The sequence below is a fragment of the Nannobrachium achirus genome (assembly GCF_963921795.1).
Source record: "Nannobrachium achirus genome assembly, chromosome: 20".
Taxonomy (NCBI): Eukaryota; Metazoa; Chordata; class Actinopteri; order Myctophiformes; family Myctophidae; genus Nannobrachium; species Nannobrachium achirus.
The window spans coordinates 46212780-46240726 of NC_137827.1; the positions used below are offsets into that span (position 1 = coordinate 46212780).

The window sequence follows — 27947 nt, forward strand, 5'->3', positions numbered from 1 at the left end:
ACTCACTGAGCGGGTGTGTTTGTGTCTCACCGTGGTGCGGCCACCACTGATCCTAGCGGCAGCCCCGACGGCAACTGCGCCTAGTGTGGAGGGCACCTATCTGTTTCAATTTGAAAGAAGATCCGGTGTCACGCCAACATCTTTGAGGTATATTCTGGTGATCCGCGAAGGGACAACTTGTTTGGTGCTTAACCCTAAAAAACAGTTTTGGACATAGTATTATACGGTTCCCAGTCGACAGAGATGACATACAGTACGTGCTGTATATCATGGCGGCCAGGTAGCTGTGCAAGGTTCTGGCAAAGAACAACATTACATGCATTTTGTCCTTCTCCTCTGGTTTTACAGTAACCCATCCCTGCGTCGCTCTTCGCTCCCAGCACATGTGTGAAGAAGGCAGAAGAGGAATGTTTAACAAGGGCGCGGGGGGTGAGGAAAAAAAAGTTAAAGTCTGACAAAGGAAACGTTGCATAATGAGAGTTCGTCCGATGATTTCTTCTTCAATGTACAATTTTACAAATACATTACCTTTGGTAACATTTTACCTTAAAGTCCTGTGTCACTGGACAATTACCACTTTACTGAACAAAATGCTCATTCAAATGAAACAACAAGAGCCTATTTGATAGGCTTTTAATGAATGTTACTCGTACTTTGAATTTGTACGCCAGAACTAAGTGCCATGAGATTAAAAATTAGATTAAATTGGACCCATGTGTGTATATATATATACTGTATAAAAAAACGTAATTATCAAGTACCAACAGGACTCTAAAGTAAAGTGCATGTACATTTTTAACATGGACATTGGTGAACATTCTAAGAATTCCTGAGTTTAACCTCCCGCGATGCGCGAAAGCGGGAGGGAAGCAGAGAAGAGAAAGATAGATAGAGACGAGAGAGAGAGAGAGAGAGAGAGAGAGAGAGAGAGAGAGAGAGACAGACAGACACAGAGAGACAGAAAGCTGCCAGGGTTATTATTGTAACCAGTCCAAAAAAATACCTGTTGAACAGTATTGCTGATAAGACAACTCTAGTGTCATCCTTTACAAAAAAACAAAAAACAAAACCACAACTACAAATGTACTTCAAATATCAAGGTAGAGGAAGTTATGTGTTTCTTGGACAAAGCCACCTTTTTTTGAACCATTAAGTGCAGTCTCCCATCATCTCCTGTTCGTCCGTTGTGCATTTCTCAGTCATCTCCTGGCAGAAATCCACCGTCACCGCGGGGGGGCTACATACGTCCACGTTCGAGCCGCTCCCCGGGGGAGACCCCCGATCCCTCTGACCACGACCGTCGCCGCCGCCGGACCCCTCCACCACCCCTCCCCCGCATGGATCCCCCTGCCCCGCCTGGCCACCACGACCCACGTCCACGGGACACAGGTCTCGGCCGCGTGGCGACGCAGACTCCCTCTCCTCTTCTTCTTCCTCCTCCTCCTCCTCTTCGGACTCGGCGGGCGACCCCGGGTTGGACGTGAGGTCGATGCTGGCTGAGACGGCGCCCGGGGGAGTGTGGTGTTGGTGATGGAGGGCTGGGTGGTGCTGCTGCTGCTGCTGTTGTTGTTGTTGATGGGCGGAGAGGGCGGTGCTCTTGTCCTGGCTCCCCTGCACCTCCCTGCACACCTCCTGGGAGAGGTAGGACAGGTTCTGCCACAGCTCGCTCATGCACACCTTCAGCTGGTTGCGCTCGCTCAGCAGCTTCTCCTTCTCGCACACCTGTCAGGAAGGACACGAAGGGCTGAGGGCTGTATTTTGATTGTCTTAAGTACCAGCCAGCTCTTATGCCTTAACTTAAATGCCTGTCTATACTGTCTCCGACCACCAAACTTTTCATCGGAGAGTTTCCAATTATCAGTAATTTTACTTATACTCCACTACTACTTATACTCCACTACTTCTCAGAGGTAAATGTCGTACTTTTACTCCAATACATTTATTTTTAATACTTTAGTTACCAGTTACTTTGTAGATTTTGATTATTATTATAAAACATACATGATTACTCAAGTCAATTTTTAATTACAGACTTTAACCCTGTAAGGCTGCGGTCACACCAAACTACCTATGAGAGTGGATTCTCGATTCCACAAATGCATTTCAATGGAACAAAGCGTTTTTTTTTTTTTGCAGAAATCCCCTACTGGCGTGAAACTGCTCCATTCCCATTAAAATACATTGGCGGAATGGGGAATCCACTCTCATAGGTAGTTTGGTGTGACCGACGCCGTACCCTAAGGGCACGGTCACACCACACATTGTGCAGATATTCTCAAATGGCCAACCACTCCATTCCCTTTGAAATGCACCCTTATACTGTAGATCATACATGGGCAACTGGCGGCCCGGGGGCCACATGCGGCCCCCACCTTCACTTAATGCGGCCCGCAGGTTAATACCAGAATACTGATATATTATTGATTTCAGCCGTTACAATTCAAAACATGACCTGCTTTAATTCTGTCAGTCTAGTATATTAGTAGCTTAATGACTAGTTGTATAGTAGTATTAAAATGTATTTTTTTTATGTCCAATGTATTTGTATTTAGGTTCATAAAGTTAACATGAGTATATAACTAAATGCGTTTGAAATTAAATCAAAAAGTTACATTTCAGGATTCCAATTAAGAAATAAAAAAACATTATTCAGGATTCCAATTCAAAATAAGCAAAAATAGCAGATCTACAAGCTCAAAACGCATCGCAGTATTGTATGCGATACTAGAATGACAAAGTACGACGTAGCAATATGCTATGTGGCCCTCTGGAGTGAAGGTGGAAATATAGTGGCCCTCACCATCATCAAAGTTGCCCACCCCTGCTGTAGATAGAATAAAAGTGCATAGTAGTGACCGTGCTCTGAGTAGGTTTCCCACCGCTGCCTACCAGTTTGCGGATCTCCACCTCCAGGTTCTGGATGCAGTCCAGCTTGCGCTTGCGGCAGCGCTGGGCGGCGATGCGGTTCTTGCTGCGGCGGCGGATGTCGTGGATGAACTCCAGCTGCTCCGAGGTCAGCTTGTGCATCTTGATGAGGATCTGGAAGTCGTTGCGGGGCAGGTTGGTGATCTGGTCCACCGGGAAGGGCAGCTTCACCTGGAGGAGGGGGGGGGATATGGTTCAACACCGGGGTTAGAAGAGGACCGATTCTACTCATGCCTTCTGAATAAGTGGTTCTCAAGATATTTCCTAATTCAAAAGATTTTTCAAAGACTTTTCAAGATTTTCCAAAAGAAAGAAAAGAAAAGAAAAGAAAAGAAAAGAAAAGAAACGAAAAGAAAAGAAAAGAAAAGAAAAGTCTAATAATAGTACACTACTTCAGTGGTTCGGGTTAGGGTCCTTGAGGGAATTTCAGGGGGTCCCCAGCTAAATCATAGATAGGAACCAAATTTACCCTTATGGGTCTGTAACTAGAGTGGAACCAAATGGTCCCTAACAGGAACATTTGGGTCCATTTGTCTCAGAGTTAAATTAACACAGATTTTACAAAATATATTGAAATATCTTTTAAAATGGGGGTCTGTGGGCTAATAAGTGTTTTTGGGGGTCCTTGACTTAAAAGTTTGAGAACCAGTGCACAACAACTTATTTTCCTTGTGGCTGTTCCTTTAGTAGTAGTTATATATGCCAGAGACCTGATGTTACTGAATGAAGGACAATGTGCCCCTACACCCACTAGGTGTCACTATAAACCAGTCTATCACATTCGCTGCAACTCATGGGCTCAGTTTATGTGAAAGGCAGCCTTCATTCATTCCAGGCTGATTTGTTATGCCACTATGCTAACATGCGTGACACTGTAATCAGGGGCTGGATGAGGTAAATAATTGATGTTGAGTTGACATACTGACATCACAGAGACGCCTCAATTCAGTTTAAACTTGCCTAATGCATAATGTGATGTCTCTGTTAAGCTAACTGTCATAAATGACATGAAAGTTGACATTAATCAAGGCAGTTACCACTTATTTTTTTAGGTACATTAGAAATCTACAGGAAATCCAAAGGAATCTATACATTAAGTCTACACAGATGATAAAATGAACACTAAGACGAAAGATAATGTGTATTGTGTCATGTATTGCACTTTTGGTGCCATGGCATTGGTCCGAAATCAGAATCTGGTGTTGTTAACCTGGTGAAAAATACTATGCCTAAACCTAAACCTAACCCTAAAACCGAACCCTAACTAAATTCGGACTAATGAGATATAGGACTAATGGGATTTCGGATTTATGGGCAGTCCCCGCACTTTTGTAAAATATATGCTGTTTCAAACCATTAAAACACGGGAAAGTACCTGTGTCATTCCAGATCTTTGCCTTGGTTATTAAAAAATGAGCAGATATACAAGCTCACAGGGCTCTACTTCATGCCATGCTTCGAGCTGGTGGGTCTGCTATATTTGAACATTTTTAGAGCGATCTTCAAAGCACGAAAACTACAGATTTAGAACTCGTAGCATCAGCCTCATCATGTCTTAATGGGTAAAAAAAACAAAAAAACAAGCTTGACATCAATTTCCATGTTCAGGGACAACAAAGACTATTCTGCTACGTATGTATGTTCCATTTGTTTTCAGAACAGGCCTCCGCTAAATGCTATCATTACAGTTAATGCAGTGGTTCTCAACCCCAGGGGGGGTCCCCAAATTATTTTGGGGGGTCCCCAGATGTTTAAATTAATGTTCAACATTGTTTTCTCACTCAACAATAAACAAACCAACATAACGTTTAAGTGTATAGAGAGGGTATAATTATGCAGATTATGCACATTTCTAAAATGACAAATTAAACATTGGCCAAATTGTCAAATATTAGAGGCAAACATTTTGAAAATAGCAGATCTACATGCTCACAACGCCTCAAGTTGCGAGGCGTTGTGAGCATGTAGATCAGCTATTTTCACAATAGAACCGTCTTGTACAAAATGTAATGCCTAAACTCTTAGTGCTCGCCAGGGTGGTGGGGAGGGTCTAAATATGGTTATTTTGGGGGTCGCGGCCTGAAAAGGTTGAGAACCACTGAATTAATGAACTCTACCTATCAGGGTGAATGAATGGCACTCTGTCGTCTGTGTACAGGAAGTGAAGTCACTCACTCTGACAAGGAGGAGAGAGGATAGGAGGGGAGGATAGGAGAGGAGACTCTCTTTCTCCCTGTATGACTTCCTATCTCTCTCCCTCATCCCTCCATCTTTCCACCTCTCTCTGCATGTGGCTCCGTTCATTTGTCTCTTCCTCCGTCTCCTCTTTGTCTCTCTCTCTCTCTCTCTCTCTCTCTCTCTCTCTCTCTCCCCCTTCCCGTCTCTCTCTCTCCTCTCCCCCTCCCCATCTCTCTCTCTCTCTCCTCGATACATTTCTATATTTAGCGTAGTGACTCCTACCCGTCACATAATAAGGTTAGAATAACAGAGTGAGCTCTCAGACAGTCGTAAATCCCCCACGTCTCTCTCTCTCTCTCTCTCTCTCCCTCGCGTTGTTCCCTCCACCCCATTTCTCTCTCCTTTTGTAATCCCTTTCTCTCCCTCTCTCTTTCTCTGCCTCTCTCACCCCCCCTCCCTCCCTCCCTCTCTCGTTTCCTGTTGCCCCCCTCTCCCTCCTTTTATCTCTCTCTCTCTCTCTCTCTCTCTCTCATCTCTCTCTCTCTCTCTCTCTCTCTCTGTCTAGTGCTCTGGTTTTCATTTGAATGTGCTGTAGGTGTGCTGGAGTGTGGAGGACTGGTGTCAAGTCGGTTACACTTCTGTACGTGGCTGTGAATCAGTGTGAGGCACGGTAGGGCCGGGCGATACGACAGCAACAACATCAGGCCTGTCACAATCCTTACATAGTCGCCTAATCTCAATTACTTTGCATAATCGTCATAATCATTACCATGTTTAAAATGTTCATATATTTTCAAAACGTTTCCAAAAGAGGTTGGAAACAGCCGATCTACAAGCTCAAAACACGTTGCATCGCTATTTACACTATGATTTTTCTATTGTATAAAGTATAAAAGTAATTAAATATAGATATATAAAGGTATGTTATTATTTGTCATATCTGCCTCGTGCAACTTTTCTTTACGAAGCCTATACGTCAAAAAGAAATACCTTTTTTTTCATTCATACCTTCCGATGTTCAACGTCAAACCCAATTACATCGTTAATCGCAATTATTATTATTATGACAATTAATCGTTATTAATCGCCTGAGTTTTGTAATCGTGACAGCCCTGATCAACATCACAACTATTTCAAACCTTTGCCAGGATTATGATTAATGAACATTCATTAAAAATCAGAATATTTTTTTCAATGATTTATGATCATAACATATTTCCGGTTTAATTGCCCCGGCTCTAAAGTGAGTTAGTGTAACGCTGTGTGTGTGTTGCTTCTGGAATGGCCCCCAGTGGCCAATGAGAGAGGGGGGGGGGGGGGGGTATTTTGGCCTGGGCAGAGTGTCCCAGTTTGAGGGGGGTCGTGGGGGGGGTGAGAGGAGCAGATGGTGGAGGGGCTGGGGGGACAGGACACCTTCCACCTGGCTACGGGGCGTCCTGTGGCGAGCCTGTCCGTTCTCTGGGTAAGACAACTGGGTCAGGGCACGGAACTAGGACAAGACCACACACACACACACAAGCATACTGTACATGTACACGCACGCACGCACACACACAGACAGTGGAGTAATATGGAACACGGGCACGCTCTCACGCGCGCGCATGCAGGTAACCCGCTCTCACACATACACCTGCGGACCACACACACACACACACACACACACACACACACACACACACACACACACACACACACACACACACACACACACACACACACACACACACACACACACCTATAAACAGGCATGCTGTGATCTAAACTACGGTAGGATTTGTCAAAGACAGAAGTGCAGCTTTTTTCTTGTCTTTTTATAATTAGGAGCATTATTATTTATGAAGCATTATTATCATTAACCCACTGTATGTAATTTACTATAGCTGTACATTATGAAGGCGCCATGTGTGTTCCCACTTTAAATTTGCCAATCAAGAGAAGCGTTTGGGAAGCTCAACCGGAACTAGAAACAGGAGTTGGCTAACCTGGGAATACAGTTACGGCACAGAGCCCACACGTTATGTATGGCCTACATTATGTAAAACAAGGGCGGCGATAACGCGAGTGCTCCGTCGCTCAAGCTCCCAGGCATAATGACGAGCTCCTGGGGGTGCTCGCTCGGCCAAACTTTCACATTACCATTAGCTCACATTAAATGTCGGCACGCCTGCTTGAGCCCCTACCCTTTTATCTGTCTGTAAAAAGTGCCCTCTCCAGACCATGAATGCAGTTTTTACTATGGTGAAAGAAATGCAAGTGCCCCCTTTCCATGTCATACCTGAAGTCAGAATTCAAGAGAAATTGTCTAATTTGTCCAAACTCTCCTGAACTTGAAAGCAGTATCTTTAGTTGACAGAATTGCCCTCTCTGTGTAGAAATCCATGCTGTTACGCCATATCTTCACTATTGACTTGATTATGCTTAGCTCAGTGTGCTATCAAGCACTGAAAATAGCCTACCTCCAAGTTGGAGAGCTTGGAGGTCTGCTGGAGTTGCCTGGCGTTGCCAGCCTCTATCACACACTTTGTTTTGGGAAGAGAGTCTGGGATTTTAGGAAGAGCTTTCATTTCTGGGGGGCGGGCTAAAGCTTAGTGACGCGAGCCCCAAACCACGTGCCCCAAACATACAACCCTGATTGGCCAACCCTTGAAGCTGGTTGAGGAAATAGAATCTCAATGGATCGGTTCCAGACCGTACTACAACACCACTACCGCCAGGGGGTGTTGTTGTGTTCGGTCTGGTTTATTAACCAGGCAACTGCTGGAGGTCTGCCGTTTTCGATATTTTCAACAAAAGGCTATTTTAGAAATTTCAGCCCCTGCCTCTCCAACGTTCTCTGCACGTCCCTGCCTGCCAGCCAGACCCCAGGATCTGAAACAGCGACGCCATGCGAGACCCGCCGGGCTGCCGGCAAAGACGCGAAATGTCTTCGCTCCCACCACGGCCCTAGCAAGACCCCAGCACCAGAACTTGACGAGGCAGACAACGCTGCTGCTACGAGCAGCAGTGCCCGTGATGGGTCTGATCATGACCCTGACCCTGACGAGGCTGACAGCACAGCCGACACATTCACACTCATTTTTAGCAATCCATGATTGATGCGCAAATAGCAGCAGCACGCACTGAGCGAGGGAGTGACGGGCGGCAGTCAAGGAGAGACAGAGAGAGGGAGCAAGCGAGCGAGAGATGTTTCCTCCACAATTAAAATAGACAATCTGTAGATGAAAAAAGCTATAAGCGTTCTGCTAGTGCTCACCCTGTAGCATGTTAATGTCGGTGCAAAGCCATTGCATTAATTAATTACTTTGAGATGTTGCTGAAATGTTAGGGTTAATGTCATGATTGAGTCATGTGCCATAATAACATCATACCACTGTACTACTGTAAATAAAGTACTGGGGTGTGAGTCATCAGTGGGGGGAAATCGCGCTCTTTCGAACGACCATCATTTCGACCGGAGGGTTAGCGACTCACTCCACGGAGGTTAGGGTTAGGGTGAGGGTCAGAGTCGGGTGTCGAAAAGATGACATGTAGTAACAGCGACACGCTGCCCCCAGTGGCACGCAGAAAAAGTCTATGATGTAAAACACATTCTTTGAGGCGCTTGGGTGGCGCAGTGGTGGCCTGTTTACCTCTGAGGCTGTGAGTTTGAATCCACTACACCATGTAGTAAGGGAAAGTTAGCCTATTGCTACTACAATCTGGGAACTAAATCTAAATCACTATCTTTCTTCACAAATGTGTTCATAAATGTGTCTACTATCACCTCTGAACTTTGTCAAACCCAACTCCCTTGACATACTTTGTGGGAGCCAATCAAAGTTATTGGGTATCCCGAGGGCCTGGGATTAAAGGGGGAAAAATTAAAAATGGCCAATATGAACGTATGAGTTGTGTAATTTGGGTATTGTTGGGCTGCTGAATCCATTCCAATCATTCGTTTTCAGTTAAAATGACTCCTTGGCCATAAAATATAGGCCACACTTACTTTTGTGTGTCCATGAGACATATAATATTGGCAATAAAAAAAAAGGGTTGGAGTAGGGTTTGAATTCATGAAAACTATTCAAGATCAGGTGGGTAATCACACATGACACACAGGATAACATGATACAATCTGACAAGGAACACTCAAACACAGGGTTTAAAACATAGAGACTAACAGGACACAGGTGAACTCGAATGACATGATTGGCTAAGCCTTAGCCAATTAGGCCTTTTTTATGACCAAGGAGTCATTCTTACTGATAACTAATGGTTGGAATGGATTCAGCAGCCCAACAATACCCTAATTACACACTTCATACGTTCATATTGGCCATTTTTTATTTTTCCCCCTTTAATCCCAGGCCCTGGGTATCCCGATAGCCCCAACTTTGATTGGCTCCCACAAAGTATGTCAAGGGAGTTGGGTTTGACAAAGTTCAGAGGTGATAGTAGACACCTTTATGAACACATTTGTGAAGAAAGCTAGTGATTTAGATTTAGTTCCCAGGTTGATGTAGCAGTAGGCTAACTTTCCCTTACTAATGGGCAAAGCATTGACAATGAGCGTCTATGGTATACAAACACAATTGCGGACGCCGGGGGCAGGGTGGAGGGTGATATTAGTCACCGCACGTATTCCTTCGGGCTGGGGGCGGCACCTGTCAGCAGGGAGTGTTGGACGGGAGGAGAAGACTCTACGTCCTCCCGGTGGGGGCTCCTCACCGGCAGGTGAGTCAGTAGAGCACAACAGCAGTGACAACACAGAAGTGTGAGTGGGGAGGAATCAATTGGCATAATATAACGGTTAAAAAAATAACATTCTTTGGTAAAACAGTATCTAGAATGACCATGAACTACACAATGATCAAAGTGTCACACTGCACATCAGTGTCAATTTTCTCATGGGTTTCCATAGCGAGAAGTGACAATGTTTTCCCCCCATCTAAAGTTTGTCATTGAAATGAAGTTACATGACTATATGTACTGAAAATAGCATGTTGAATATAGTCACCCTCTGTCACACGTTTCAGTACTTACTCATCCCCATACTGACTCACTTTCAGAACAGAAACAAAATCCAATATAGCTAATACTGCATACTGTATGTCAGTGTGCGTGCGTGCACGTCTGTGCGAGTGCGTGCGTGTGTGCCCGCGTCAGTGAAGAACACATCTCACATCTCCACCAGATATGGAATGTGCTTAGCCATCACTATGGCAACGGCATAGCACTCTTCCAATTCCACCGAGTGTGGTTGTGCGAGTGCATGTGTGTTTGTGTGAGTGTCTGTGCGATTTCTCCAAGGAGACAAAGCCGTCTAAGAATAGGCTGAGCTGTAAATCACACCTACGAGGCCCTTTGAAAGAATATCACTGATTCATTCATTTCTGTTCACACTAGAGAGCCATGCGCCACTTGTTGATGACACAAGCAACACATACCTCACCATTACTTATAACTCAATAACAATTCAATAGGCTCTATGCACGTCACAGCAGACATAGTGGACATTTTGAATGCTTTAACCAGTGAAAAATAGCAGATATACAAGCTCACAGCGCGGCACCGAGTGCCACGCTGCGAGCTTGTAGATCTGCTATTTTTGAAAAAGTCGTGAAAATGTGTGCAAATCTTTGAATATATGTATTTTCAAACTTCAAAGCGAACGTTTGTAACTAAAATTTTGCCTCTGGGTGGTCCCTGGAGCTAAATATTTTGAGATGGGGGTCCGTTGCCAAATAAATATCATTTTGGGGGTCCTTCACATGAAAAGGTTTGAGAACCACTGACTTAGTAGTCTCTCAAGAACAGACTAACTGAGCTCCAGTTAAGTGAAAATGACCTTTTCTTTGATGGCTGAGCCAGATTGCTGACATAGAAACATAGGTTTTTCAAAAAAACCTTAGAAGGATTCAAAAGACACTTATAGAATCGGGTCAAAATTCTAATTTTCAAGATTCTTCAAAAATGGCAGATGTGAGCTGTGAGCTTGTATATCTGCTATTTTTTAATAGTTAAAGCATAAAATAATGATACACAATAATGTGTACCCGTTCTAAATGGGTTAATTGGGCCTCTTCCATACTTCCTTCACAGGTGTTACCAATGATACTACTAATGAAGGCTCACACCTCATCCGCACTGCACGCGAGCGAGCGACACGATGCGATGTCCTGCGAAATACTGTCCGCATATGGAGCATCGGCCATTGCGTTGCGACGTAGCCTGAACCAATCAAATGAATAATGAATTAAGAAAGTGTTTGGGGGCGGGACATGGCCATTTACTTCTATGGACATCGCAGCGAAACCTCGCTCAAATAGAGGACTCTGCGAGCAAAAACAGGAGGGGTGGACGACGTCACGTCGTGCCGCGACGTCGCTCGCGGTAGGTCAGGACATCCTCATTGAAACACATGTATTTTAATGAGATTTCATCGCTTGCGTCGCATCGCGCGCAGTGTGGATGAGCTGTCAGCTGTTCCATGTGTGTAGCTGTAGCACAGTTCGAAATTGGCCTTTTGCGTAATGGGTAGGCTACTTTTACTTTTGTACTTTAAGTACATTTTGATTTTGATACCAATACTTTTGTACTTCTTAGTACATTTGAATTGACTGTAGTTTAGTAACAGTAGTATTTCTACATTGCAGTATTGATACTTTTACTTTAAAAATGTGAGTACTTTTTTCCACAGAAACAGGAGATGGCTAGGCACATGGGTCGGCATCACTTCACCTGAAATTCTTTGTCCACTGAAAAGAAGCGGATGGACATCCCATGGCAGTTCCAAATTACTCACAAACCACTGTTTGGGAAACAGTGCTCTACAGTATTTATGTGAATATTTACGCTGTTATTTACTGATTAGGACTCAAGCCATCTTATTCCAATCTCGCACTTTATAAGTGCTTCTCTGGATAAGAGATGGTGTCTGCTAAATGCCTAAATTCAAACTCTAAATGTTGAGACATGATCAGCATTTTATCTGCAAAGCCCTGAATATAAGCTGCCGTTTAACTTCTGGCAGAGCAAGAAACATTAGCATCACTTATCACAAAAGCACGTCTTGTCACAAATGCTCCGAGGACTGTCATGTACTCCAGGCTCCAAAAATGATCTCTCTCTTGTTCTATCTAGGACAGCTTGCTTTTGTTCTTTTTTTAAATTGAGCTCACTGAGGCAATTTCAGAAAATTAGGGGATCTAACTCCATGTGTTTGTGAAGTTTAAATAAATGAAGAAAAAGGAGGGGTTCATCAAGAACTTGATGAAGCCCTACAGCAGGGTTCCCCAATTAGTTTTCCCCAAGGGCCGAATTATGTCTAGGGTACCAAGCCGAGGGCCACAACATTGCAGGGGGCGACGGTGGCATTCCCGCTACTCCAGCGACAGTTTTCGTCGTTGTCGGGGGAAAATCTTGTATGTCCAAAACCGTTCGTTTTCAATTTATCATTTTAAAAATGATTTAAACTAGTGAAAACAGCCAATCTACAAGCACACAACGCCTCGCGGTGCGAGGCGTTGTGTGCTTGTAGATCTGCTGTTTTCACTACTTTTGTGCGACGGCCTTGTAAGAACGTACAGATTTGGAGATACGAGATTTCCACCCAACAACGACGATATACTAGTGTTGTTGCTGCTCTTATACCACCATTATTACTGGGGTTGGTGGGGGCCAGACAGTAGGCCCCCGCGGGCCGCAAATGGCCCGCAGGCCGCCTATTGGGGAACCCTGCCCTACAGTATATGGGCGAAAGGTTGTTGTTTGGTTAACAGAATAAAGAAAAGAAAGGAGACTGAGGGGAGCAACTATTGTTTTTTTCTTCATTTGATCATTTTTTGTGTCAAGCACCGTGTTTAAGGAACCTGTGGGGATGTGCACAAAACTGCACAATCTCCTCCTTTTTAATCATATGAAGTTTAAATGAAAGCATCATTATCCTAACACGAGATTCAAGGAAACTTCGGCGTCCAACGACACCGAACCTCTCGCTGGAATCCCACGCGGAAGCAATTTGTAGGAAGACCCTCACATGCTGTCATACAAAAATAACCATCATTAGCCTGTTTTTCTTCAAAGCCAGGGTGAATAATGGGTCTTCGGCGCAGGTGGAGACGGCCAGCTAAACCAGTCGCAATCACTAAGAAATCCTGAAGTTTAAAGCCCACTGGGACCTGGTGGGGAAGCGGGGGATGCGCATTTAGCTTTCATGCCGCTGGCGCTCAGCGCTCGAATGGGATTGTGGACAGAGGAACAAGCAAATAAGCTAAAGTTGTTTGGATGTTTTCAAGCTTGGTGAGAATTTCCTCTACATCTAATTTTAGCGATAGAGCGTAAAAAAAACCTTTTGATTCACAGGGAGATTCGAGGTAAGGCGGACACCATGGAGACTTGTGTTCAATATGTGTCAGTTTTTTGTCACATTCCTAAGACAAAGGTTTTATTACAACTCAAGTCTTCATGGCGTGAGTAATCAATAGAAAAATACATTTCATTTTGGGGTGAACTACTCCTTTAAGTCCAAAACATTATTGTGTATAACATAAACATGAAGCTTACCACTAATTAAACAAAGGCAACTGACCCACACCACCTTGTCTCTCGACCTTTTTGAGCCAAAACAGTGAGCCACACCTTTGGGGCAGTCTGCCGATCATTGCCACCAAGTTCAGTGAGAATCTGTCCACCCTTTCCCAAGTTATCCAGCAACACAGTACGGTTCCCAAACCTATTTTTAGCTAGAGACCCAAAACAGAAGCGAGGAGTGGAATGCTCCCCGGTTTTTTTAAGCTAGATGCAGAACAGACCCAAATTTAGAGTACACATTTTTAACTCAATAGCAACATGAGTTTTTTTCAGAAAAAATACATTTGTAGAACAGGCCTACAGTATATCAGTGGTTCTCAAACTTTTGTCAAGTCAAGTTCCCCCCAAAATATGTATTTGGTCACAGACCCCCATCTCAAAATAATTTGTTCCAGGGACCCCCAGAAGCAAATATTCAAGTTAAAAATGTTCACTCTAAATTTAGGTCTATTCTGCATCTACCAAAAACCGGGGAGCATTCCACTCCTCGCAAAAGGCGAGAGAAATGTTTCACGGGGACCTGAACTAATGAAAGATAGCAGATTCATGACACATTGTGAGCTATTTTCACTAATTCACCACTACTTTTTTCTTTCTGGTAGAAAAAACCTATATACAGTATATCCTCCTATATTACATTTGGCTAAGAAACCCCGCCCCTGCCAGAGTCACAGGTAGGAGACAAGTAGCGGATGGAGTCGCGGTTGATTGGCTAGGACTGCACACATGCTCGCTCACTCTCACACACACACACACACACACACACACACACACACACACACACACACACACACACACACACACACACACACACACACACACACACACACCTCCCTCAGGGGTCATACTGAAGTGTGTAGAACGACACACTTACCTCGGGGCAACTGGAGTCTCTGGCGGCGCCGATGTCGCTGTCTCCCTCCGAGAAGGAGCCTGAGTCGTCGCTGGAGTTGGCCCCGTTGGCGCCGTACCCGCGCACCTCGCACTTGATCTTGGCGCGGCCCTGAGAGAAGACGAGCTCCTGGCGCTGCTCGCCGCCCGGCCCGGCCAGACAGTGGGCCAGCCCGGAGACGGAGCCGCAGCCAGAGCGCGGCGACGAGGAGAAGTCACACTGGGGCAGGCTGGAGGGCGAGTCCTCCAGGTAGGAGAAGGAGGAGCAGGAGCTGGAGGTGCGGGTCCGGGGCTCCAGCAGGGGAGGAGGAGGGGGAGGGGAGCGGGCTGACATCTTGATGGGGACAGGGCAGCTGGTGGTGGGGCGCGGCCGGTCCCCGCGCACCGCGCCGACGGAGGAGGAGGAGGAGACGGGAGACGGCGAGAAGCTCCGGCCGCCGGGGAGAGAGCAGCCCCTCGGGGCCTCCAGTGGGTCCCTCGTCTCCAGGAATGTCCGCTCGCCGTAGCCGAGGGCCGGCACGCCGCCGCGCTGCTCGCCGGCCGGCGAGGAGAAGATGACGCTGCGCCGGTCGAGCTCCGCCTCCTGCTTGGAGAAGCCGTCGCAGGGAGCGGGTTTGGAGGCGATGTGCGCGGGAATAGGCGGCGACGAAGCGCCCGCCGAGCCGCCCTTGCGGTCCCTTTGGCAGTGGCCCTGAGACGCCCCCGACGGGTCCCTGTCCCTGAGCGGCTCCCTGCAGCGGCCCAGGGAGAGCCTGTCGGCCAGGAGCTGCTGGATGGTGGAGCCGGGCACGGCGCTCAGATCCAGGCCCCCCCTCTGGAGGTAGGAGCGCAGGCAGGAGGACGGCGAGCCCCGGCCCCCCGGGGAGCGCTCGGCCGCCACGGGGCCCCCCTCCACCTCCAGCTCCATCTCCAGCACCTCCTCCTCTTGGCACAGCTCCGGCGGACAGCCCTCCTCCCTGCCGTCCCCTCCTCCACCTCCTCCTCCCAGCTCGTAGCCGAAGGGCTCCTCCTTGATCCGGGAGGGGGTGAGGAGCGCCTCGGAGTGGTGGCTCTCGCCGTTGTGCTGATACTGGTACTTCCTGTACTTGGGACACCGCGGCAGATCGGCAGGCAGCGGCACTGGAACGTACAAAGAAAGTTACCGACACGTTTAATCATTTTAAACTTCACAAAATAATAATAATAATTGCAGGTTTTGTGATGCGTTATAAGCTTGTTGATATGCTAATTCTGCAATTATTGGAAAACGTTTGAAAATGTAGGAACATACTGGTTGAGCATTTTCCCATTCAAGTCAATGGAGAAAATGTATTCACTAATAGATTAACATAAATTAAACTATATATATAACCTTGGGCGTCAATTGGGTATGGCAGGGGTATGCAGCTGCCATACCCTGGGTCCAGGGGGGAAAATAAAAGTTACTTTTAAATATGAATCCATGAATATCTCTTTGTTGGTCACTTTAACAAGGTATTATAATTATATTCTCCACACTTTTATTGTCCCCATCTTGACAAGATGGTATATTCCCAGGTTGCACAGGTGCAATGCATTATTGTTAATTGTGGCATGTTTACTACTGTAACATGCCAAGTTTAGCTGCACTTGAACAACCGTTCCAGGCTCCCATATCCAGCCCAAGAAACCGTAGAAACCTGGTAAAACTGACAAAACTCTTTTTTTTTTCAGACATTGTGAATATAGCAGATCTACATGCTCACAACGCCTCGCAGCACGAGGCGTTGTGAGCATGTAGATCTGCTATTTTCACAATAGAACTGTGTTATACCAAATGCCTCTTTTCCATGAGGACTCCCATCTTTGCCATACCCTAGCTTTTGCTGAACTGACGCCACTGTATATAACATATCTCTAAGCAAAATCCAGACATTCCATTCTACTTTACCAGGGCTCTGTACTCGGGCCCCTCCGCCGGCTTGGTGATCTGCCCGCCGGCCCGTCTCGCCCTCCGACGGAAACTCCTCGCCCGGCGGCGGCAACGGCACCTCCATGGACGAGACGCCGCGCTCGCCCGCCACGTCGTCTCGGTCCTCGTCCGCCGTGCCGTTGCTGGAGTCGTGGCGGCCGTCGTTCTGCAGCTGCGCCTGCAGGAAGCGGAAGCAGGAGTCCTCCAGGTTGTGGACGCCCAGGAAGTCGGCGCACAGGATCACCTCGCGGATGTTCTCGCGGCTCAGGACCAGCTTGGCCGTGTAGGCGAACTGGAGCAGCGGGGCGAAGCCTTCGGCCGTCACCTGGAGAGAGGAAGTGGACGGTTGTCACGTGTCACCAATGTCCCGAATTGAAGCTTGACGATTAATCGTCACACAAATACTGTAATTGCGATTAACGGTTTAGTGTTTTTTTTGGCATATAACATTTGGAACGTATATGAATAAACGTAATTTCTGTTTGGCCTTTAAGGCTTCCTAATGGAAAATTGCACAGAGACATGACAAATAACTGAAATATATAAATACATTATATAAATACAATATATAAATACATCACAAAACCTGTGCAGGTTTTGTGATGCGTTATAAGCTTGTTGATATGCTATTCCTGCGATTTTTGGAAAACATTTAAAAATGGAACGTTTCTCAACATGGGAACAATTATGAAGATTAAGCAAAAATAATTGTGATCATCTGAAATATAATAGCGATTAGGCGACAGGCCTAATTACAGCAGAAGGGTGGGGTGGGAGGGTTGTGGGTGAAGCTGTGAAGCTGAACACAATGTCAGATGATATCATTCTATCAGGGCTCTGTACTCGATCCCCTCCATTTTTTCCCCTCTACACGAGTGGTTCCCAAGCCTTTTCATGTCATAAGGACCCCTAAATGAATGTGTACTTGGCCGTGGACCCCCATCTGAACAGATCATGTGCCAAGGAACCCATACAAGATTGGTGGAGTTACAAACATTCAAAAAGGTTTCAGAGAATGTCAGCTGATGCATATAGGGCCCCTGGGAGTCCCCGGACCCTGCTTTGAGAACCCCTGCATTAGACCATTATCCCAGCGGGAAACAAAGGGAAATTGTAAAGGGGAACACAGACATTTCACCGTACGGCAAGGCCTGGAAATAGTTTCCTTGTTTTGACAGTGTGTGTTCCCCTTAAAAGTACATTTTAACTTAAATTTAAAGGTGGCTTATGCAAGTCGTAAAAGAAAACAAACACAGGCTTTCTAACCCCAGGGCTCCACCAAAAAGACAGCGTCGTTCCCTGCCCTCACAGTGGAGCCCGGGGGTTTACAATCAGTATAGGCAGGTGCCTCAAATATTCTCTGGTTGGATCCATGTTGGAATTGAAGCTTTTTTTTTTTGTGGTGGGGGAACAGAGGCGGCGTGATGATGACAGCTGGCTGAAGAGGAGCTGACACCTCTCTCTACCCATGGTGTTATTGTACAAGTCACTCAGCGCTGCATGCCCTTCTCCATGTTCTCTTGTCGTCCTCATCTCTGTCTCCATCTTCTCCCTTTGCTCAGATCCCCTTAGCTCACCCCCCCCCACACACACACACACACATACACACGCACCCCGCTTTCTGTTAGCATATTTTTGCCAGCAAGGCAGGTGTGTGTACGTACATTAGGTATGTGTTTCTGTGTGGACAAGCATGTGTGCACTGTATGTGCATCTCTGTGCGCATATACCGTACGTGCAATCGTGCCCGCGCTCAGAAGCGCGTCTAAGTCTATTTTCAGCTGGCATCAGCAGCTGCCTCCCCGCGCAGGAGCGAGACTCTCGGAGAGCACAAAGGGAGCCAGGCGATAGGCTCCACAATCGCTTACCACCACTACTGGACTAATGGGGGGGGGGGGGGGGGGAGAGAGAGAGAGAGAGAGAGAGAGAGAGAGAGAAGCAGGGGTGGATGGTGTGAAGAGAGATTGAAAGCATGAGCTGATTATTGGGCAGTCATTTCCAATTTTTAGTGGGAATCAATGGGGGAATGGAGGACATTGTAATTGACGGCATCACCCCAGAATCCATTGTTCAATTGGAGTATGATGCGGTGTCCTCCAGTATTCTTTTTTACAACAGCATCACCTGGTGGACTGGATGACCATGGGAAAAAGTGTTCTAGAAAAAAATATATATAATAATAGGAGGAGCGCTCATTTGAGCCTGGGAAAAAGTATTCTAGAAAAAAAAAGAAAAAAATCGGGAGCGCTCATTTGAGCCTGTTAAGACCTGAGGCCAATTCTACAAATGCCTTCTAAATCGGTAGTGCTATTTTTTGACATTTATTTTGTCTTATTATTCAAAACTAGCAGGTGCTTGCAGCGCCTCCATCGCAGTTTGCTATAGCTCAGACGCACATGAGGCCTACAGTAGCAGGTCACTCGGAAGTGCCCGCCTTGTTTTGCATTTGTCGTGAGAAAAGTAATATATTTATTGTGCCGCGGTTCCGGTGTGAGCTTGTATGTCAGCTGTTCTCCGGATGTGTCCCGCACATAATTCTACTGTAAATTACGGTAGAAACAGGTGGATAGATCAGTGGTTCTCAACCTTCTCTTGATCAGACAGGATCCACTTGAAAATCTCGAAAATCTTCGATCCGTGTCTCGTCCATCTGACGACTTCTGGCTGCCTTGTTAAGGGGTCAGGATGGGTGGGCCGCGAGCATTTTTATTATTATGTCTATCTGATGTTATATTATCAATAAGCTCTTAAGAGTTTTGCCAATTATTTGGGGGCCCTGTTGCAATTAAGGGTGGGCGATATGAAAAAATACAATATCACAATATTTTTCCAAGCTGTATCACGATACACTGAGTTAAGTGGAGACCTTGACATGTTAAAGGTTGAAAACTACTGATTTAGACCAAAATACAGGTTTAAATTGAATTCTGCAATGAATCTCTGTATTAACGATTAAACAGGATTTTTTACAAGGCCCCATCCCTTGTATCACGATATAAACGATACCTCTGAAAAGGTGTATCGTGGAGACCTTGTATCGTCTCAACGGTAATTATCACCATATCGCCCACCCCTAGTTGGAATATCCTCACGGACTACCAGTGGGCTCAGGGCCCACAGGTTGAGAACCACGGCTGTGTGGGTGGGGGTGGGCTGGTGGGAAGGTGAAGCCGTGCCTCCCCACCACAGCATATAGGATGGAGTTTGACTCGTAAAGCGGCGGAGGCGTTTGCTGGTGATTACTGAACGAGGGTGGAGTCAAAGAGACATATTAATCAATATGACAGATCTGGGCCATTATATGCTAATGTCAGCCACTGGGATCAGACGCGCCGCTCCGCTCCTGCAGGCTGGCGGACGGAGGCAGAAGCAGAAAGCCCACAGACTCCGCAACAATGCTGTGCGAGCGTCAGGGACGTGCTGGCCATTGGGAAAAGAGGGACAACTCCCGAATGGCCGGTTCATTCCCGGGCAGGTCCAGGTCCAACAAAGTAAATCGTCACTGTCGGGCAGAAACCTCGTATCTCCAAGTTTCAAATTTGTAAATTTTTTTTGCAAAGCAAAGCCCTGCTTCATCATACATTACAAGGCCATCGCACAAAAGTAGTGAAAACAGCCGATCTACAAGCACACAACGCCTCGCGGTGCGAGGCGTTGTGTGCTTGTAGATCGGCTGTTTTCACTAGTTTAAATCATTTTTAAAATGATAAATACAAAACAAACGGTTTTGGACATACAAGGTTTCCACCCGACAACGACGAAATATAACTCATGTAATTGGCCCACTGGCTTGTCACTTGCCATGATCTGAAATGGCAAATCTTTGAGTAGCAGCAGCGCTATAGAGAGAGATCTCTCTCTATAGCGCGCAATGAGGGCCTCTACAACTCTTTTTCCTGGGCTGAATCAGGGGCCCAGCACGTCCCTGGCGAGCGTTCACACCCGGATTTGTTCTCGGTAGCGGCGGATCCACGCGGCAGACAGGCTGTGTTTCTGGGGCAAATAGGGGTTGCAACAGACAGTTGATTACATTTTTATTTGTATTTTTTACATTTTTTTATATTTGATAATGTAATGAAAAATCGATTCATAATCGATTCCCTCTTTTGGCCAGGTCATTATAGACTAAACGTTCCAAAAGTTAAAATAGGAGATCTACAAGCGCACAACACGTCACATTGCGATTTGCGACAATTTAAGGACTTTTCAGATTTTTTTAATAATCTCAAAAAAGATATAATAATTAGGGCTGGGACTCGATTCAAATATTAATCGAATTAATTGGAGGATTTGTAATTAATTGAATCAAAATTAATCGCATGTTTAATCGCTATGTAAATATTTAACCTGTGTATTATTATTTTTTTTTTATTTTTTTCAATTAAAATGCATTTTCGTTTACAAAATGTCCCATCTACTGGGCCAAATAAGCAGTCTGATCGGCTTCTTCTCCCATTGCGTGCACTGGGCTTTGTCGTTTGTTGATTGGTGCATCGGTATGATTGGTACACCTGAAACTTGTCCAGTGAGAAAGGTTCTATGATGCAAAAACTATTAAAATGTGTAAATTCTTTTTACATTTGAATTTTCTGTAATGAATTAATCAAAATGAATCAGTTCAAGTCCCAGCCCTAATAATAAGGGTAATAATAATAATAATGATGATAACAATAATACCATTACTGCATTAAAAGTAAACAACAAACTATACAATAAAAACTGGTCAGACAATGGCCACATTTTAAAATAATATAAGAAAGACTTAAAAATGTGAAAATAGCCGATCTATATCAGCTATTTTCACAATATGTATCTGTGGAACCGAGTCAAACTAAATGTAATGCCCCAACTCCTACAATTCCAAGTGCTTGTCAGGGTGGGGGGTCCCCAGTTCAAATATGATTCTTTTGGGGGGGTCACTGTCTGAAAAGGTTGAGAACCTAGAGGAGGCTAGCTCAGTGGTTCTCAATTCTCTCCGTTCATTCAGAGGTCATATTGGTAACATCTTTAAGTTAACAAATATAACAAAAAAGACAACAATGCGTCACAGACATTTTACAAAGGTGTGGAATAAAAGAATAGCTTTTCCCCCCCAAAAAGATAGAAAACATATTAGGCCTATCACAAAAACAATGTAATGGACAGAGCACAACCAACAACTAAAAACAATAGAACTGAAATGTAAAGCGCGTGCGAAATAACGATCCATATGCGTCAGAGAGGCGACGTAAGTGCGACACCTGGTGGTTGAACGTTGTCTACCGCACCTTCAGCCCGGCGTTACAGTATTTTATTGTGCGCATGACTCATACAGTGAACTCACACACGCCTTCAGGCAATGCACAGCTGTCGAGGTGCTGTGGGGAGACTCTATTGATTATTGTGTACAGTGACTCTCCCTGAGGAGAACCTGTTTTCTTGTGTGATTTATAAAACTGAGTGTGCGTGTGTGTTGTGTACCTGCAAGGCAACGTGTGTAAGGTACAGAACGTGAAGCCTATATGGAGAGAGCTGAGACACCCACATGATACTGCCAACAGCCAGTCTGTGCTGTGCGCTTTTATTTATGTTTTCACCAGCAGCGCCCGCGTCTATGCTTTCTGAATCACATTGCTTCAGTAGACTGTCTGTGTTTATTTGTGATCGAGAGAGAGGGGAGAGAGAGAGAGAGAGAGAGAGAGAGAGAGAGAGAGAGAATTGAGGAGAAACTTCATAAATGTATTTTTTCTTTGATTTGTTTTGATTTGTTAGACATCACGGTTAAAAGGAAAAACACGTTGCATGCTTTGCGCTGAAGCGTCAAGGATAAATACAGTACACAATACATTTCCATTGTACTTAAATCCCTTTGTTCTGATGTGGGAGTATCAATAGTATAGAGTGGCAAAAGAAAGTACCCGGCCTTTTGTGTCATTCAGTGCAGAATGTACACAAGACGGCTTTGACGTCGGCAAAATCATGATGTCAAACGCCATGTCACTGTTTGCCTTGAGAGGCTAAAATGGTCGAATAGCTTTCTTAATGTTGTTGTTGTTTTTGTGGATTTAAGTGTACGTACGGTATGTATGTATGTTGCATAATTATGTTGTATTTTGCTGTGATTTTTGTTGTTTTCATTCCAGGTGTTTTTGAGACTTCCAGGTAAAAGAATACTGACAATATTGTAGGGGAGTTTTCGCCAAACAGAACAATGGGATTTATGCAGTGGTGTAAAGTAATAGGTACATTTACTTAAGTACTGTACTTAAGTAGGTAGGCCCACAATTTTGAGGTATTTTGTGCTTTACCTGCCTACTGTATATCAGTAGTTTTACTTCTACTCTACTACACTACACTACATCTCAGAGGCAAATATTATACTTTTACTCCACTACATTTATTTGAAAACTTTAGTTAGTCAGGGTGCGGCGCATTGTGAGATGCTTTTGAGTTCTGCTTTTTCAGAAGATGTTTATACACTTCATACTTGAAATAGGACATTCTGCCTAATGAGTACTGTACTTTTACTTTTGGAAGTTTGAGTACATTCTGATACCAATACTTTTGTACTTTTTCTCAAGTACATTTTGAATTCCGGACTTTTACTTGTAAGGGCACGGTCACACCGGAAAAATATTCTACCTAGTATGAGAGTGGATTCCGCCAATGCATTTCAATGGGAGTGGAGTGGATTTATAGTCTTGCGCAGCTTTCAGCGTGCTGCGCACACCTTGCGTTTATGCTTGAAGCACTGTTTTCCCCCTCTGTCCAATCGGATGAGTCGAAGGCGGACCGTCCCAAGACTCAGGAAGTGACAAGTGGTTGTCATTGGTTATTGGGAGAATCCGCTGGCCGTACTTTGGTGTGACCGTGCCCTAACAGAGTATTTCTATGTTGCAGTATTGATACTTGTTACTTAAAGGAGCGAGAAACCTCGCCTCTTTATTTGTTTTATCAGAATTCGGAATATGAAAAGAAATCTAAAATGTAGGAGTGGTTTCTAAAATGTAGGAGTGAATAGATAAGCCACCTCACGCCGAACTAATGGTACGCCGAGAGCAAATATGTAATGAGTGGCGCCAAATATTTCTTTTCTACTCAGAAACTGGAAGAACACAGAAATAGCTACAGAGACAGCAGAACGCCCTGAGTCCACAAGCCTATATATGGGCAAATTGAACCATATCATTGCTCCCTATCACAAGTGACTCATTGATATAATATATATTTATAGAAAAAGTTAGTTTTTTTTGGGTTTCATGACTCTTTAAGTAAAAAATAAATACAAATCCAGCACCGCTAATTTATGCTGTGTGTTGCACCATGATGTCGCTAGCATAAAAGCATGCATATACGGTATACATTATGTCCCTGTGTATGGGCGTCTTTTTATTTGCATGTATTCATGTATTATTTGCATGCAGCCCCCTTCGCCCACCTTACATCTGGCATTGACATGAGGCTGGCATCTGGGTTGCGTTCACAGATATTATATGGCCGGAAAACACGTGTACGCTCGTCATCATCCTGAATTCCCAGCATGCCACGTTGAAATCACATCTCTGTTCCCCACCGAAAAAGAACGTGGATGCACATTAACTCGTGCCAATGCCAGGTGTATAGAGGCAGTGTGCCATTACACTTGGCATGGGACTGTCACACTGTCTGTGTTGACAACATGAGGCTTCATAATGAGCTGCTGTGTTTTTTCTAATGCATTGGTCTACAACAGGGTTTTTATTTGTAATTTTTCGTGAAAACCGACACGCGAACAAGTATAACGCAATGTAACACCAGATAATACATACAACAGTGAAAATAAAAGTAATAACGTGGGTAACGTGCCTGAGAAAAGGGCACGCTTTTGGTCCCGGGAAAACATCTAATTTCTCTTTTGGGTCTTGAGCTAAAAGGTTTGGGAACCGCCACACACAGGGTATTAGGGACTTTAAGCAAGGGCGGCTACACGGCAGTCCGCTCCGGCAACCGGAAATGGATCAGTGCTCGATAGATAAACCTGTTTGCCGTTGCAGCCCTTTCCACTACGGCAGAAACTACCTTTCCACGTAGCGTCAACAACGTCACGAACAGGTGCTGCATAGACGCGTCGACATGGGAACCAAAGAGTTCAGTAAAAGGGGAGGGAACCCGTCGCCGACAGGCTGTTTGCTTAACGATTTTGACTGCTACGGGGATAGCGCCATCCATCCGCCTAGCGGAGCCGTCCTGAAAACCGCAATGGCTTAAATTCCCTATTAACAACCCCCGGGTCCCTCTCTCTCTCACCTTGTCTGGCAGGCTGATGACGAGCTCGGGCTCGCCTCCTCCTCCTCCTCCTCCTCCTCCCCCGCCGTGTCCCAGCAGCGCCTGCAGGAAGTAGCGGCTGCTGGCGGCGAGCACGGCGCGGTGCGCCCGCACCTCGCGGCCCTCCACCAGCACCGTCACGTCGCACAGGATGCCGCGCTGCCGCTGCTCCTCCAGGCTCAGCAGCACGTTGGCGCAGTGCACCTTGGACTCGTACACGTACATGGGCGCTGGCGAGCCCGCCGCTGCTGCTGCTGGCTCCGCCCCCGGGCCCCGCCCCCCGCCCGCCGCGGCATCACCGCCGCCGGCGCGCTCCTCGCCAGCCGACATCCCTCTCCCGCTTACACCCTGAGAGAGAGAGAGAGAGAGAGAGAGAGAGAGAGAGAGAGAGAGAGAGAGAGAGAATCAGCTTTCAAACGATATGAATGGTTTGGACTCTGGAGTGCTTGGCTGTCCAAAAAAAGTGTGATGAAGGAGCAGCAGTTCACCCATCAATTAATACACCCCACGAAGCCTTGAATTCAAGGAGATTTCTTGATATCTTTGAGTGAGAGGAGACTCTAGGTCTAAGCGTCTCCTCTCACTTAAAGGGCAAGTTCACCTCTGGGACAACCAGATTTTATTTTATTGTTGTTTGGGACAAGATCAACAAGATCCTGAGTAATTTTTTGTGTTCAATCCGTGTTTTGAGATATTTTAGTATTTCAGCATGAATGATGATGCATTTTGCATCATATGATGCAGCATGATGACTCATATGATGCAAAATGCATCATCAGGTCGCTCTGCCAAAAGGAGTTATCTCGTTCCTCAACGAGACAACAAAGGGTTAACTGTGCAGCGTGCTGCGCGCTTGTTGTGTTCCCTGTGAAAGACCCTAGTCCATACGTCACACTGTGGCTCGCAGAGAGAGAAAATGGCGCGACTAGGCTGCATTGATTTCCATTCTAGGCTGAAACATAAAAAGGGCTTTATCTATGAATGAGGTGCAAAGAACGCCAGGGAAGCAGAGATCTGATTGTTTTCACGGCGACACTTTACCGCGATGGTCGGCCCCGGTTTGGATTTTAGTTTCGCGAGCGTTTGTAAACAAATGGATTTTCTTCCTCAATCGTCAGTGGACACTCACATGCACACGCACAAAGCTTCCGAGGCTCTTCAAAATAAAGCGTGAGTGAACGGCGGCAGCAGCAACAGCTAGAAATGTTAGAAACCTTGGCTTCCCATGTGTTAAAGAGTGCTGCTCTAGGAGACTCTTTAAATCAGACTCCGCCAGGTCGTCTATTATTGTATTGACAATTGACTCAGGAAAAATGGGTTACAAAGATCTTGGGATAAAAAGAGATTCCTGTCCCGACAATATAAGTGGATAAAGAATCATAATCACAAAGTAGTAACATAATATATCGTCGTTGTCGGGTAGAAACCTTGTATGTCCAAAACCGTTTGTTTTGTATGTATCATTTTAAAAATTATTTAAACCAGTGAAAACAGCCGATCTACAAGCACACAACGCCTCGCACCGCAAGGCGTTGTGTGCTTGTAGATCTGCTGTTTTCACTACTTTTGTGCGACGGCCTTGTATGATGAAGTAGGGCTTTGCTTTGCGAAATAATGTACAAATTTGAAACTTGGAGATACGAGGTTTCTGCCCGACAGTGACGATATATTCTTTTTTAAATAAACTCAAATATAATCAGAGAAATAATTCAACTGAATCATGGATCATATTATGATCAGTTGTATAAGGGTTAGCAGTGCAGCCCTGTGTTGTCACAGTGTGGCCTGCAGGCCAGCGGCGGCAGCGCGCAGGAGCTTCTCATTGTGTTTTATTTCAACGCTGCAGCACTTCAAACCCTCACAGACAGCTGAGCACGCAGTCTGTCTGTCTGATCTGCCCTGCCCCGGCTCTCACTGTGTGTGTGTGTGTGTGTGTGTGTGTGTGTGTGCGTGTGTGTGTGTGTGTGTGTGTGTGTGTGTGTGTGTGTGCGTGTGTGTGTGTGTGTGTGATTCTTATTGAGCATGATTGCGACTGTGTAAAGTTTTTTTATGTCCGTCTGTGCCCGCTTGACAGTGTGTGTGTGCATGCGTGCGTGCGTGTGTGTGTGTGTGTGTGTGTGTGTGTGTGTGAGAGTGCCTGTTTGTGTGTGTGAGTGCCTGTTTGTGTGTGTGTGTGTGTGTGTGTGTGTGTGTGTGTGTGTGTGTGTGTGTGTGTGTGTGTGTGTGTGTGTGTGTGTGTGTGTGTGTGTGTGTGTGTGTGTGTGTGTGTGTGTGTGTGTCAGTGTGCCCGCCTTTGCATGTGTGAGTGTGGGTGTGGGTGTGTGTGTGCGCGCGTGAATTTTAAATGTATCCGTGTGTGCAACTATGTGGGCATGTTAGTGCGTGTGCGTATGTGCGTGTGCTGGCGCGCATGTGCGTGCATGGAGTGCTCAGCCACAGTACGCAGGGAGCAGATTTCTGCTGATTCATGGCTTTCCAACAGGCAGCGCCCAGCGTCGGGGGGCTCTGCTGCAGCGCTACACGTCCCACACACACACACACACCCCCCGTTGGGTGAAATGTTACGATATTATCACGAAAATCTAAATCCATTATCCTGGGCGGAACATTTGCCAAAAAATAGCAGCTCTACAAGCTCACAACGCATCGGGAGCTTGTAGACTGAAGCAATAAGCCACAAGAGGGCGAGTGGTTACCTGGTATTTTACACCGGCTGAGAGGCGTAGGGAGACACGAGGCGCAGCCGAGTGTCTCCAACCCTCTCAGCCGGTGTAAAATACAGGTAACCGCGTGGCTTATTGCTTTTCTAAAACGGTTACAATATGGCAACGGTTACAATATGGCAACATGAAAAATCATAGACATGTACCAATTAAAACTGTTCTATGTCACTAATAATTCACTATAAGGTCTGCTCTGCAAGAAAGTAGTCCCCAGCTACAAGAAAGTATAGTTCCCGGCCAGGCTGCAGAAACAACACACCTGTTACTTGCAATCAAGTTCTCTAGTCTAGCTTCACAACACTGTGGAAAGAAATAACGCACCTGGGTTTGATATGGGTTATAGTCTCACATACCACAGCAATTAGCCTTATTCACGGCCCGCCCACCTACTTCCGTTTCTCAGTTTTCCCCGGGTGCCGACTTCAATTCGAAGGGGAAACTATACT

At 45.7% G+C, this 27947-nt stretch overlaps 1 protein-coding gene across 1 annotated transcript; it reads right to left on the reverse strand.

Moving 5' to 3' along the window:
* Positions 1 to 1149: 1149 nt before the first annotated feature.
* Positions 1150 to 25108, reverse strand: LOC308306204 (transcription regulator protein BACH2-like; the record flags this gene model as incomplete). Its single annotated transcript, XM_080751101.1, has 5 exons — positions 1150 to 1722; positions 2890 to 3096; positions 14549 to 15684; positions 16475 to 16820; positions 24761 to 25108. 5 exons carry the CDS (start codon positions 25106 to 25108, stop codon positions 1150 to 1152), a joined length of 2610 nt encoding a protein of 869 aa, XP_080607227.1.
* Positions 25109 to 27947: the final 2839 nt, after the last annotated feature.